Source organism: Lithobates pipiens, unplaced genomic scaffold (assembly GCF_037356315.1).
Source record: "Lithobates pipiens isolate NorthernLeopardFrog02 unplaced genomic scaffold, aLitPip1_a1.2 Scaffold_25, whole genome shotgun sequence".
In the NCBI taxonomy this organism is placed as follows: Eukaryota; Metazoa; Chordata; class Amphibia; order Anura; family Ranidae; genus Lithobates; species Lithobates pipiens.
In genome coordinates, this window is record NW_027507787.1 from 41,575,798 (window position 1) to 41,588,079 (window position 12,282).

Below are 12,282 nucleotides of genomic sequence, written 5' to 3' on the forward strand. Positions count from 1 at the left end.
GTCCAGGAAAAAAGCACTGCATTGCACTACTACATCCTGGAACTGACTGCACAGGTGTGAACTATGCCATTGGAAACCAAATAACCTACTTTCCATGCATTTTTGATGCAGAACAAAAACACAATGGACTGCATGTGGTGTGAACTGGCCCTGTAAGTGCAATTTTACACAAACCAGAAAAACAATCAATGAGCTATTAGGCTGGATTCACACATATGCAATTTTAGTGCTTTTTGCATTTTGCATATTTGCACTACAGTCTATTTAACATTGTTTCCTATGGAACATGTTCTGTAGTGCAAATCTGCAAAATGCAAAACACACAAAAAATGCATAGGTGTGAATGCAGCCTTAATGCTCACCTGCTAACATTACAAATTCAGCAAAATTAGAAAGTCCTTTTTATTGATATGTGATTTAATTAATATTTTCTGCTAGATTTAGCATGCATTTAACACCACCTCTGAGCAGGACTGGTGACTTGGTGGTTAGTATCCATGTATCTCTTAATTCCAGACCCACTATTTACTGTCTGCATGGAGTTGGTACTGTTTACCTTGTGTTTGCTTGGATTCCTCCAGGTGCTGTAGTTCCTTTTCACTGAGTTAAAAAGTACTTCACCACACCTAGAATGGCAGAGACATTAATTTCTATGTTTTGACAAGCACTGATGTGGATTGATTCATGTACTGTGTAAAGCACTATGGGATTGATTTACTAAAGGCAAATCCACTTTGCACTGAAAGTACACTTGGAAGTGCAGTCACTGTAGATCTGAGGGGAAGATCTGAAATGAGTGGAAGCTCTGCTGATTTTATCATCCAATCATGTGCAAGCTGACATGCTGTTTTTTTTATTTTCCTTGTGTGTCCCCCTCAGATCTACAGCGATTGCACTTCCAAGAGCAATTGCAGTGCACTTGTAGTGCAAAGTGGATTTGCCTGTAGTAAATCAACCCCAATGTGATATCTTTGCTCTGTAGAAGTATAGAGAATAAATTGCTTAGTACTGTGCAGTCTCCTTTTCTGATAATTAAAGAGGCAATTTCTCAGAATAAAAAATATACTTATCTGCATTCATCCTAAAGTGACCTTGTTGCTTATATAAAAAAAAAAGTAATTCAACAAAACTGTGGAATAAGTGAAATCTTAAAAAAAAGCTTTGGCTATACTTCTCTTTTAAGTGATATATATGGACATTTAAAAACAACAAAGGAGTTGAAATCAATAGGTTTAAAAAGAAAGGCTGTTGGGTCTTTAGGAACAGTTTTAAAATATATATCTAAGAAAAATCTTATGATTTAGATCCCAAATATTAATAACATCCAATAAATATCCATGTCAGTTTCATTTGAGGAGCAACCACAAAAATATGAGAGCTACTTTGTCAATGAGATGTTGAGGGTAAGGGCCGGTTCACACTGCAGGCGATGCGAGGCGACACCGACTTGCCTCGCCGCGACCTGCTGCGACCTCAGCGGCAACTTGCAGATGACTTCTGTATAGAAGTCAATGCAAGTCGCCCCGAGGTCGCCCGAAAGTAGTACAGGAACCTTTTTTTCTGAGTCGGAGCGACTCGAGTCGCTCCTCTCAGAACGGTTCCATTGTACAGAACGGGGGCGACTTGTCAGATCGAGGCGAGGCGAGTCGTGTCGCCTTGCATCGCCCGCAGTGTGAACCGGCCCTTAGGGAGTAAATATACTTTGTGAAACATATACAGGGCTGTTTCAGTTTTCAGGCCAGCCAGTTTTCAGTTTCATCTTATTTTATTTGGCAAGTATTGACCTTTTGAGAAAATTGTTTTTTTTTCTTTACATATTCATAAAACCTTGAAAAATGTTGCAGCAGTTTTTTTTTTTTTTTTACCACAGTGTGGTAATTCACATTTTGACAAAACTGGTCTTGCAACATTATCAAGTAAATGCTGACAAACTTAGAACCTTTATTAAACTGTTGAAGATCATCATAATGAAGCATAGGGGAAATGCCTTGCTCACTTCTTGCAGTCACACTGAATGCGGCTCATGAGCTAATAAAGTCTGAGATAAATGCTTCCTCCCATGGTTTTGGTGCTGCTAAATATTTCAAGAGCACTAGCTACATCAAATGGTACTCCTTTTGGTTTGTAACAATTATTGTTATCTACCTTACCTAGAGAAGTCCCTGTTATACTAGCAAAATATTTAAAGATGGCATTTGTAATGCTTTGATCTGCAAATATTCCTTTTATAATCTACAGGCGTTTATATGTCTTTTACTGTTGTAGATTCTGGTTGTGAATCTGGTACAGAACCAGAACATCCACAAGATCAGAGGCACCCAGAAGCCATTCAGGGAAACCTTTTGTCCATACAGCCAGAAAGGATCCGTTGTGGGGTTTGTGCATTTTATCTACTTTCTCTATGTAAAGATGTAAATTAAATCTTTAAATTGTGTGTACTTGGATTACTGTACATGTTTTTCTAAAGTAGATTACACATCTGTTCTGGACAGAAGATTGTCTGTGAATAACGGAGGGTTAACATTTTCCATACGTTTGTTTAAATGCAGGATTCCTCGGTGCTGCCTTTGCTTGCAAGCAGGGCAGGACTTAGGGTGGTGGGGGCCCCTGGGCTTGAGTCAATTTCGGGCCCTACCTTCTATACATTACTGTATTTATTGGCGTATAACACGTGCTGGCGTATGACACGTGCTGGCGTATGACACGCACCCCACGTTTAGGAGGGAATTTTAAGGAAAAAACTTTTAGGAGGGAAGTTTAAGGAAAAAACTTACATTTAAATACCCATCAATGCAGCCTTATCAGTGTCCATCTGCAGCCTTGCCTATCCATCTGCAGCCTTGTCCAGTGTCATTGCAGCCTTGTCATTTGCAGGCTTGTCATTGCAGTCTCGAAGTTTAAAAATGGCGCTGCCGAGATACAGAGTCCTGTGTATCTCGGCGGTTCTCGGGTCCTCTTGCAGTCCCGAACGGAGACGAGAGTAGTCTAGTGTACTCGGCTCGGCTCACAGTCACGCCCAGTAACTGTGAGCGGAGCCGAGCCGGGTACACTCGGCTATGTATCTTGGTGGGCCCCCTATTGGGTGGGGCCCATGGGCTTGAGCCCAGTTAAGCCCAATGGTAAGTCCTGCCCTGCTTGCAAGAGAAATCCATAGTGAAGAAGGGTTTTGCTCTTCTGGCTGCCTATCTGGGCATAAGAGTGTCCATGCTGGCCTGTGGTAGATACCTATTGCTCTTTCCTTCAGACAATTAAGTCAATAAAATTGCAAACATTTACCAAAAAATCCTAATAAATATATTAAAATAGAAAATTGCAAAAGGATCGGAGATTATGAAGGCTGTTTCCATTGGTGAGTTGGTGGGTTGGTGAGTTGATGGGTGCTGCTATAAGGCAGGACAGTAATGGGAAGGCTAGTATAGCCCATCATAGAATTACTTTTGTTCCTGTACACACATTTAGAAAATTGTATGACAAATACTGCTTTAGAAGAGATTGTTTGATAATCTGTTCATTAGTACACAGTTTTCGAGAGCCGATCATGACAGTTCATCCAATATTATCTGAAGGGACAAACATGAACATTTTTCTCATACGATACCAAAGTACAGCTTTTGTCCGAAAATACAATACAAAACAATATATTCCATCACTTCTGATATTTTTTTATTCTGTTATACGAGAATTTTCATAACTTTAGTAACCTCTTCATTTTCAGTATGAGATTAGCATGCAAAAAAAAAAACAGATGATCATTTGCCAGATCATCTAATTGTGTGTACCAGGCATTAGAGAAGCAAAAGTCAGAACTCAACTTCAAAGCGTTTGTTAACCTAAAAATATATTGATCCTGTTCCTCTAAAGCATGTTACACAGCATGGTGCTTGTGCTGTGTAGTTTGGCCCCTTGTATCACCTGAAATACTTGGCTGATCCTGCCAGTTTCTGCCATCCCCTCTGTAAGCTGACCATGGTGTATATGACTGCTGAGCCCTAACACCATGGTCAGTTTACGGGCCTCCGTCAGCCACAGCTCTCCTGTCCTCCTCTGTGCTCTCTCCCCCCTCCCTCCCTGCCTGTCTGCTCTGTGTCAGGCGCCTGTCTCCTCCCCTCCTGCTGCTGAAATAACATTTAAAATCTTGTATAATCCTCTTTGTCTCCTTATACTAGATGCTCCATGATCTATAAAGACAATGCCTTCTTTACCTGTTTTCAGAGCGCCGATCGGCGATCACGTGACCCGCCAGCTCTCTCTTCCTCTCCTCCTGATTGGCGTCAGTGGAGGAATCTTGGCCCGCCCGCAGCTATCAGACGGGGAGAGCAGAGAGGCAGTGGGTCACGTGATTTCCAAACCACATTCTGAAAACAGGTAAAGAAGTTTTTCTTTATAAAACACAGAAACAGGAGCATCTAGCATAAGGATACAAAGAGGATTATAGAAAGTTAGCAGAGTGGGTTAACTACCACTTTAACAATTTTTTTTTTTAGAATAGGTATCTACCTTTCTACTCTTGAAAAGAATAGACTTAGACTGTCTAAATATTATATTAGTAAGGTTTACAAAATATTGTGTATGTGCTTGTAATTTTTAGTAAAATTATTTAAAGTAGTTGATGAAAGCAACAGTGGGATGGGAGCAACTAATCCCTGGCTAAGTGCTGCATACTAATTGCAATAACATATTGGTGGGAAAAAACTGTTTCAGTTTTAATGCCTGAGAGCTAGTATGCAGTACATGGATGAGAAAATCGGTGCTTCTGTCAGTGCCATACAGGTCTTTTGCTTTTTGACATAATCCCTTTAGAGTGTTTCCTAGCCAAAACATTATCATTGTTTTGAATAGAGTAGAGGACAATTAAAACCCCTACCAGTTTTTTTACTGCATTCCATTGGGGAGATTTTCTTTTTCTTCCTGTCTCAGTGATATCACTGTCATGTGACAGGAGGCAAAGGAAACTCTCCACTCCCACTTTTTACTGCTCTGGTGTCCTTGTTAGAAATATCTGCCATTACTTTCTGCCCTAGTGATAATGTTGTCAATGGAATCGGAAGAGAGGAAAAAGCTCCCTAATGGTGGCCACAGACAGGAAAGAAATAACCTGATAGGCATTTAAATCAATCTGTATACTATACAAAACGAAAAAACTGTTTTGGTTAGCGATACCTTCAAATTAAAGTAATTTCTTAATATAGCCTTATCTTCTATATTACATGTTAAAAAAAAAACATTTTTTTTTTCAGGTAAAGACAGAAATATATTTAATATTTAAGTGCAAACTTGACAGTGGAATTAAAAATGAGGTTCATTTTAACCCATTGAATGGCACATGTGTAAAGTCACCCGCTACATTGCAGAATGAATACATCTTATCAGTGGATGCCCCAGGTAAGATTTGCCACACATGGTCAGATTACTGCAATTACATCAGATTTAAGCATTATTTATGATAAGTAGACAATCTAGGGGTTTCTAGAAAAATGGAAAAGAGCATTTTTAAGCAATAAAAAAATTTGGAAAACTGTTGACATTTAAATTTTCTGAAAATATGGGAGTAAAACATACAACTGAAAGAACATCTATTACATACTAGAAAAGCTACAATTTCTGTGGAAATTGTGTGAAGTGTTCTTGCCTCCACCTACTGGAGTGGGCGGAGTAACTGGGTGGAGTGGTTTGAGTAACTGTTGTGTGGATGGAGTGGCTGGAGTAACTGTGAAAAGTGTTAAAAAGCTTAATATTTTAAAAAGTATAAATAGTAGTAAAAAAGTTGAATTTCCATCATTAGCTGAAAGAGCTCAACATTTTTTCAAAAATAATTTTCATTTTTCAAAAATGATTTTTGTTTCTTTTTAATTGATTTTTTTTTCAAAAATTATTATTATTATTTTGTGAACCATTCGGCAAAACGTTCCACCAAGTAATAGCACACCAATCGGGAACAATCCGCACGTTTTGGTATATTACTGTCTATGTAGTGTAGAAGCTGTGGGAGGAGTTAGGGTGGTAAATTTGGCTATAATAATAATAATACTAATATATATGTGAGATAACAGTAAGTGTTCTTGCTATGCAAGAACACTTAATAATATATATGTGAGATAACAGTAAGTGCTCTTGCTATGCAAGAACACTTAATAAATATACAAAACTGTATTATACAGAGTTTATCTTTAAAATGTATGTTGAGCCACAACTTTTGTCTTAGTTTTGGATAGCATTGGAAAGGGTTAGATTAGAAGAACCCTTGTCAGCTATTACTGCTATCCAGGATTCCATTATAGAATATTTTTTTTTCATTATTTCTTGTCCTACCAGCAACTGAGGATCTAATCATTGCATTCTCTATCTAAAAAAAAAAAAAAAAAAAAAAAAAAAAAAATAGGTTTTGGCTGACATACTGCATGGTGGAATTGCCCAAAGATTAAGAACTATTGGAGGGAAATATTAGGATTTATAAAGATGATAATTAACATTAAAATACCTGAAAATCCCTGGGCCTGCCTTTTCCATTGTATAGATTCTCCATTAAAAGAATATAGAAACTCCCTTACAATCCATCTGATAAATGCGGCAAAGAGCCTGATACCAAAAAAATGGAAGGAAGTAGAAGCCCCTAAAGTAAGGGAATGGCTAGAGAAAATAGACGAAATACACAGAATGGAAAAACTTAGAGTAGTTGAAGAGGACGTAGGTAGGGAGTCACGGAATAAGTGGGGGACTTGGAAAAGATTTAAGCTAACGAGGAAATATAGTGAGGTTTATGGACTTGAGGGGGGGGGGGGCTCCCCTCCCTCTGATCCACTTATATGAGGAGTGGATGAGAGGGACGGGAGGGGTAGCGAAAGTAGAGGGGAGGGATAATAGATGAATGGAGAGTAAAGAAATAGGATGCCTGTTTTTTTTTTGTGGTGTGGGAAGGGTAGAGGAGAGAAAGAATACTCTTACCCACATTGATTATTTCATGTGTGCCTCTTCCAATATTGTGGTCCTCCTCTTCCTGCTTGTAAAAAATTTTTATTAAATAAATAAATAAAGATTTAAAAAAAAAATATTAATATTTTAAAAAGTATAAATAGTAGTAAAAAAGTTGAATTTCCATCATTAGCTGAAAGAGCTGAACATTTTTTTTAAAAATGATTTTCTTTTTTCAAAAATGATTTTTGTTTTTTTTTAATAGATTTTTTTTCAAAAAAGATTTTCATTTTTTTTTCAAAAAAGCTTTTTTTAAATGTTTTTTTTTTTCAAAAATGATTTTTTTTTTCAAAAAAACATTTTTTCAACAATTATTTTTTTCAACAATTATTTTTTTCAAAAATGATTTTTTTTTTATTTTTTTTTTAAATTATTATTTTTTTCAAAAATTATTATTTTTTTCAAAAATTATTATTTTTTTCAAAAATTATTTTTTTCAAAAATTATTTTTTTCAAAAATTATTTTTTTCAAAAATTATTTTTTTTATCATGGGGTGGTCATAATATGTTGGCTGATCATGTTGTGGTCATAATGTTTTGGCTGATCATGTTGTGGACATACTGTTTTGGCTGATCATGTTGTGGTCATAATGTTTTGGCTGATCATGTTGTGGTCATAATGTTTTGGCTGATCATAGGGTGGTCATAATGTTTTGGCTGATCATGGGGTGGTCATAATGTTTTGGCTGATCATAGGGTGATCATAAATTATTTGGCTGATCATGTTGTGGTCATAATGTTTTGGCTGATCATGGAGTGGTCATAATGTTTTGGCTGATCATGTTGTGGTCATAATGTTTTGGCTGATCATGTGGAGGGGTCATAATGTATTGGCTGATCATAGGGTGGTCATAATGTTTTGGCTGATCATGGGGTGGTCATAATGTTTTGGCTGATCATAGGGTGATCATAAATTATTTGGCTGATCATGTTGTGGTCATAATGTTTTGGCTGATCATGGAGTGGTCATAATGTTTTGGCTGATCATGGAGTGGTCATAATGTTTTGGCTGATCATGGGGGGTCATAATGTTTTAGCTGATCAGCTTTTGTCACCTCCCACTCTAGTTTTGAAAATGTTGCCATTCATTTGCCGGTCACGATATTTCGTGACCCATTCGGCGAAATGTTCCACAAAGTAATAACACACCAATCGGGAACAATCTGCACGTATCGGTATATTACTGTCTATGTAGTGTAAAAGCTGTGGGAGGAGTTAGGGTGGTAAATTTGGCTAGAATAAGAATAAGAATAATAACTAGAAAAGCTAAAATTTCTGGGGAAATTGTGTGAAGTGTTCTTGCCTCCACCTACTGGAGTGGGCGGAGTAACTGGGTGAAGTGGCTTGAGTAACTGTTGTGTGGTTGGAGTGGCTGGAGTAACTGTGAAAAGTGTTAAAAAGCTTAATATTTTAAAAAGTATAAATAGTAGTAAAAAAGTAGAAAATTTTTTTTTTTTTTTTTTTCATGGGCTGGTCATAATGTTTTGGCTGATAATGGGGTGGTTATAAATTATTTGGCTGATCATGCTGTGTACATACTGTTTTGGCTGATCATGGGGCGGTCATAATGTTTTGACTGGTCATAATGTTTTGGCTGAACATAATGTTTTGGCTGGTCAGGGGGGATATTTCGTGAACCTTTCGGCGAAACGTTCCACAAAGTAATAGCACACCAATCGGGAAAAATCTGCACGTTTTGGTATATTACTGTCTATGTAGTGTAAAAGCTGTGGGAGGAGTTAGGGTGGTAAATTTGGCTATAATAATAATAACTAGAAAAGCTACAATTTCTGTGGAAATTGTGTGAAGTGTTCTTGCCTCCACCTACTGGAGTGGGCGGAGTAACTGGGGGGTCATAATGTTTTGGCTGGTCATAATATTTTGGCTGGTCATAATGTTTTGGCTGGTCATGGGGTTGTCAGCTTTTGTCACCTCCCACTCTAGTTTTGAACATTTCACCATTCATTCCTATGGAAAAAAATTTGCCGCAAAAATGCCGATATTTCGTGAACCATTCGGCAAAATGTTCCACAAAGTAATAGCACACCAATCGGGAACAATCCGCACGTAATATTGGTATATTACTGTCTATGTAGTGTAAAAGCTGTGGGAGGAGTTAGGGTGGTAAATTTGGCTATAATAATAATAATAATACTAATATATATGTGAGATAACAGTAAGTGCTCTTGCTACTGGGCACTTAAACCCCCCCTTCCTGCCCAAACCAATTTTCAGCTTTCAGCGCTGATGCACTTTGAATGACAATTGCGCGGGCATACAACACTGTACCCAAATGAAATTTTTATCATTTTTTTCCCACAAATAGAGCTTTCTTTTGGTGGTATTTAATCACAGATGGGAGTTTTATTTTTTGCTAAACAAACAAAAAAAGATGCAAAAAAAATAAAAAATCATATTTAATAGTTTGTTATAAAATTTTGCAAACAGGTCATTTTTCTCCTTCATTGAAGTGCGCGGATGAGGCGCACTGATAGGCTGCACTGGTGGGCACTGATAGGCTGCACTGGTGGGCACTGATAGGCTGCACTGGTGGGCACTGATAGGCATAGTTAAGGCGGCACTAATAGGCACAGATAAGGTGGCACCGATAGGCACAGATAAGGCAGTACTGATGGGCACAAATAAGGCGGCACTGATGGGCAAAGATGGGCACAGATAAGATGGCACGGATGGGTGGCACAGATGGGTGGCACGGATGGGTGGCACTAAGGGGCACTGATAAGTACCACTGATAGATGGGACTGATGGGCACTGATAGGTGGCACTGATAGGTGGCACTGATAGGTGGCTCTGATAGGTGGCACTGCTGGGCACTGATGGGTGGCACTGATGGGCACTGGTAGATGACACTGATGGGCACGGATATGTGGCACTGGGGTGCAGCACCGTTGTTGAGGCAGATTGTGGGCGGCACTGTGGGCACTGATGGGTGGCACTGTGGGCACTGATGTGTGGCACTGTGGGCACTGCTGGGTGGCACTGTTGGCACTGCTGGGTGGCACTTACGGGGGGCACTTATTTATTCCTGAGGGGGGCAGGTGGGCACTAGTAAGCTGGCCGTGATCGGGACTGATGTCCCGATCACGGCCGCCAGTGATCGGCTCTTTTTTTTTCTCCTCGCGCTGTCAGCGCGAGGAGGAATAATAGCCGATTACCGGCTCTGTTGTATCACATGATCAGCTGTCATTGGCTGACAGCTGATCACGTGGTAAGGGGTCAGGATCGACCCCTTGCTCGGATCCGTGATCAGACGAGTCTCATAGACTCGCCGATCACAGAGCGTGTCGCGCGCGCCCCTCAGGGGGCGCGCAGGCCGCTTGTGCACGGGACGACGTCAATAGACGTTGTCCCGGCAAAGGAGGTCCGCGCTGTAGCCGTCATTTGGCTATAGCGCGGGTCTCAAGTGGTTAATAATATATATGTGAGATAACAGTAAGTGCTCTTGCTATGCAAGAACACGTAATAAATATACAAAACTGTATTATACAGAGTTTATCTTTAAAATGTATGTTGAGCCACAACTTTTGTCTTAGTTTTGGATAGCATTGGAAAGGGTTAGATTAGAAGAACCCTTGTCAGCTATTACTGCTATCCAGGATTCCATTACAGATTTTTTTTTTTCATTACTTCTTGTCCTACCGGCAACTGAGGATCTAATCATTGCATTCTCTATCTAAAAAAAAATAAAAAAAAAATAAAAAAAAAGTTTTGGCTGACATACTGCACATTTTAGAACTATAAGTTATTAGGTATGGACAAATATGCTCAAAACAAGGGAAAAAATATATAGTTATTCAATAATAATTGTCTTACAAAACCTGCATATTCCTTGGTTTTAACAAGCTTTTTTCTGTTCTGCACAGACCTGCCTTCTGGGCCAGTATTTCTAAAGGTTTTCTCTGGAGACTTACACATATGTGATGCTAAAATCACATATTTCACAGATATGGAAGAAATTTGTCAGCTGCTTGATAGTGCAACTAATCCCGTAGAATTCATGTGCCAGGTATGATGTGTGTGCATATTTTATCAGCTGCTGAATCGATTACTAGGAAAATCTCTGTCAGGCCTTTTTAACATTTAACAAGAAAGTGCAAAATGCAGTGATTATGTATATGCTGCTAGAAAGTTTTGCATCTAGAAATGAACAGAGTGATTGCAGTGAAATTAAATTCAATTTTGATCATTGTGCTACTTAAGAAAAATGTTAAAAAAAAAAAAACGCAAAATAGAAATAAACCTCTCATCTTTATTTAGAGGGATTTTTTTTGCAGACAGATTAAAGTAAAATTGCAAGGCTAATGAAGGACCAGATTTCGACACAAGACCAGGTCAAGGAGAGCATCTGTATTCCCCAGGGGCATTTAAGTCTTTTTCACTCTTAAAAGCCACCAAACTGCCTTAATGTCACCTTCCACAGTGACCTTCAAGGTTTTATGCAACAGCAAAATTCCACCCAGAGCTCCTGTTTTTTTCAGAAACTTCAGCCAAATGAAAACTCCTTAAAGCAGAGTTCCACCCAAAAGTGCCTCCACCCCAGCTCCTGGGTGGGGGGGGGAGGGCAGGTACCCGATTTTGGCAGGTACCTGCTTCCACTTATGTTCCCGTCGGCTAGGCCTTCTGGTCGCCCCTTTACAAAACAAGAAGTTAACCCATGAAGTATGCACACAGCCTCACTGCATGGTAAAAAAAATGCCTGGAGTTCAGCTTTAAGCCCTTGTACACACGGTCGGAGAATCCGTCGGAATGTGTCCTATCGGACCGTTTTGTCGTATAATCCGACTGTGTGTGGTATGCATGGGACTGTTTCCATCGGAATTTCCGTCGGACCAAATTTTCCAACTTGCTGGAAATATTTTCCGACAAACTGGTCAGATCGGACATACTCAGATCATGTGTAGAGAATTCCGATCGGACAAAGTGCCACGCATGCTCAGATCAAATTCCTACATCAAAGCTATTGTCTACTAGCCTGAATGTAGTCCCATCGTAACGAAATTACGTCATCACGTTCTGAAAGATCGGATTTTCCAACAACTTTGTCCGACCGTGTGTATGCAACAGTTTCGGACAAGATCCGTCAGACAAAATCTGACAGACAAAATCCGACGGATTTGGTTGTCGGAATCTCCGACCGTGTGTACAAGGGCTAAGAATAAGCTACTTTTATGATGGCAGTTCACTTTATCAGAACAGACCATAATTTATGTATATGTATTGGGTTAATTTATATATATATATATATATATATATATATATATATATATATATATATATACACTGAGCAAACTT

General features: G+C 39.0%; 1 protein-coding gene across 2 annotated transcripts in view; it reads left to right on the forward strand.

The window, feature by feature from the left end:
* The window catches only part of PIK3AP1 (phosphoinositide-3-kinase adaptor protein 1), a 196,194-nt gene that overhangs the window by 62,691 nt on the left and 121,221 nt on the right, over positions 1 to 12,282 (forward strand). For both annotated transcript variants that reach the window (XM_077454361.1, XM_077454360.1), the window contains exons 3-5: positions 2,266 to 2,375; positions 5,238 to 5,382; positions 10,854 to 10,996. In XM_077454361.1, coding sequence (XP_077310487.1) covers positions 2,266 to 2,375; positions 5,238 to 5,382; positions 10,854 to 10,996 — 398 coding nt within the window. The remainder of the gene's footprint in view (positions 1 to 2,265; positions 2,376 to 5,237; positions 5,383 to 10,853; positions 10,997 to 12,282) is intronic.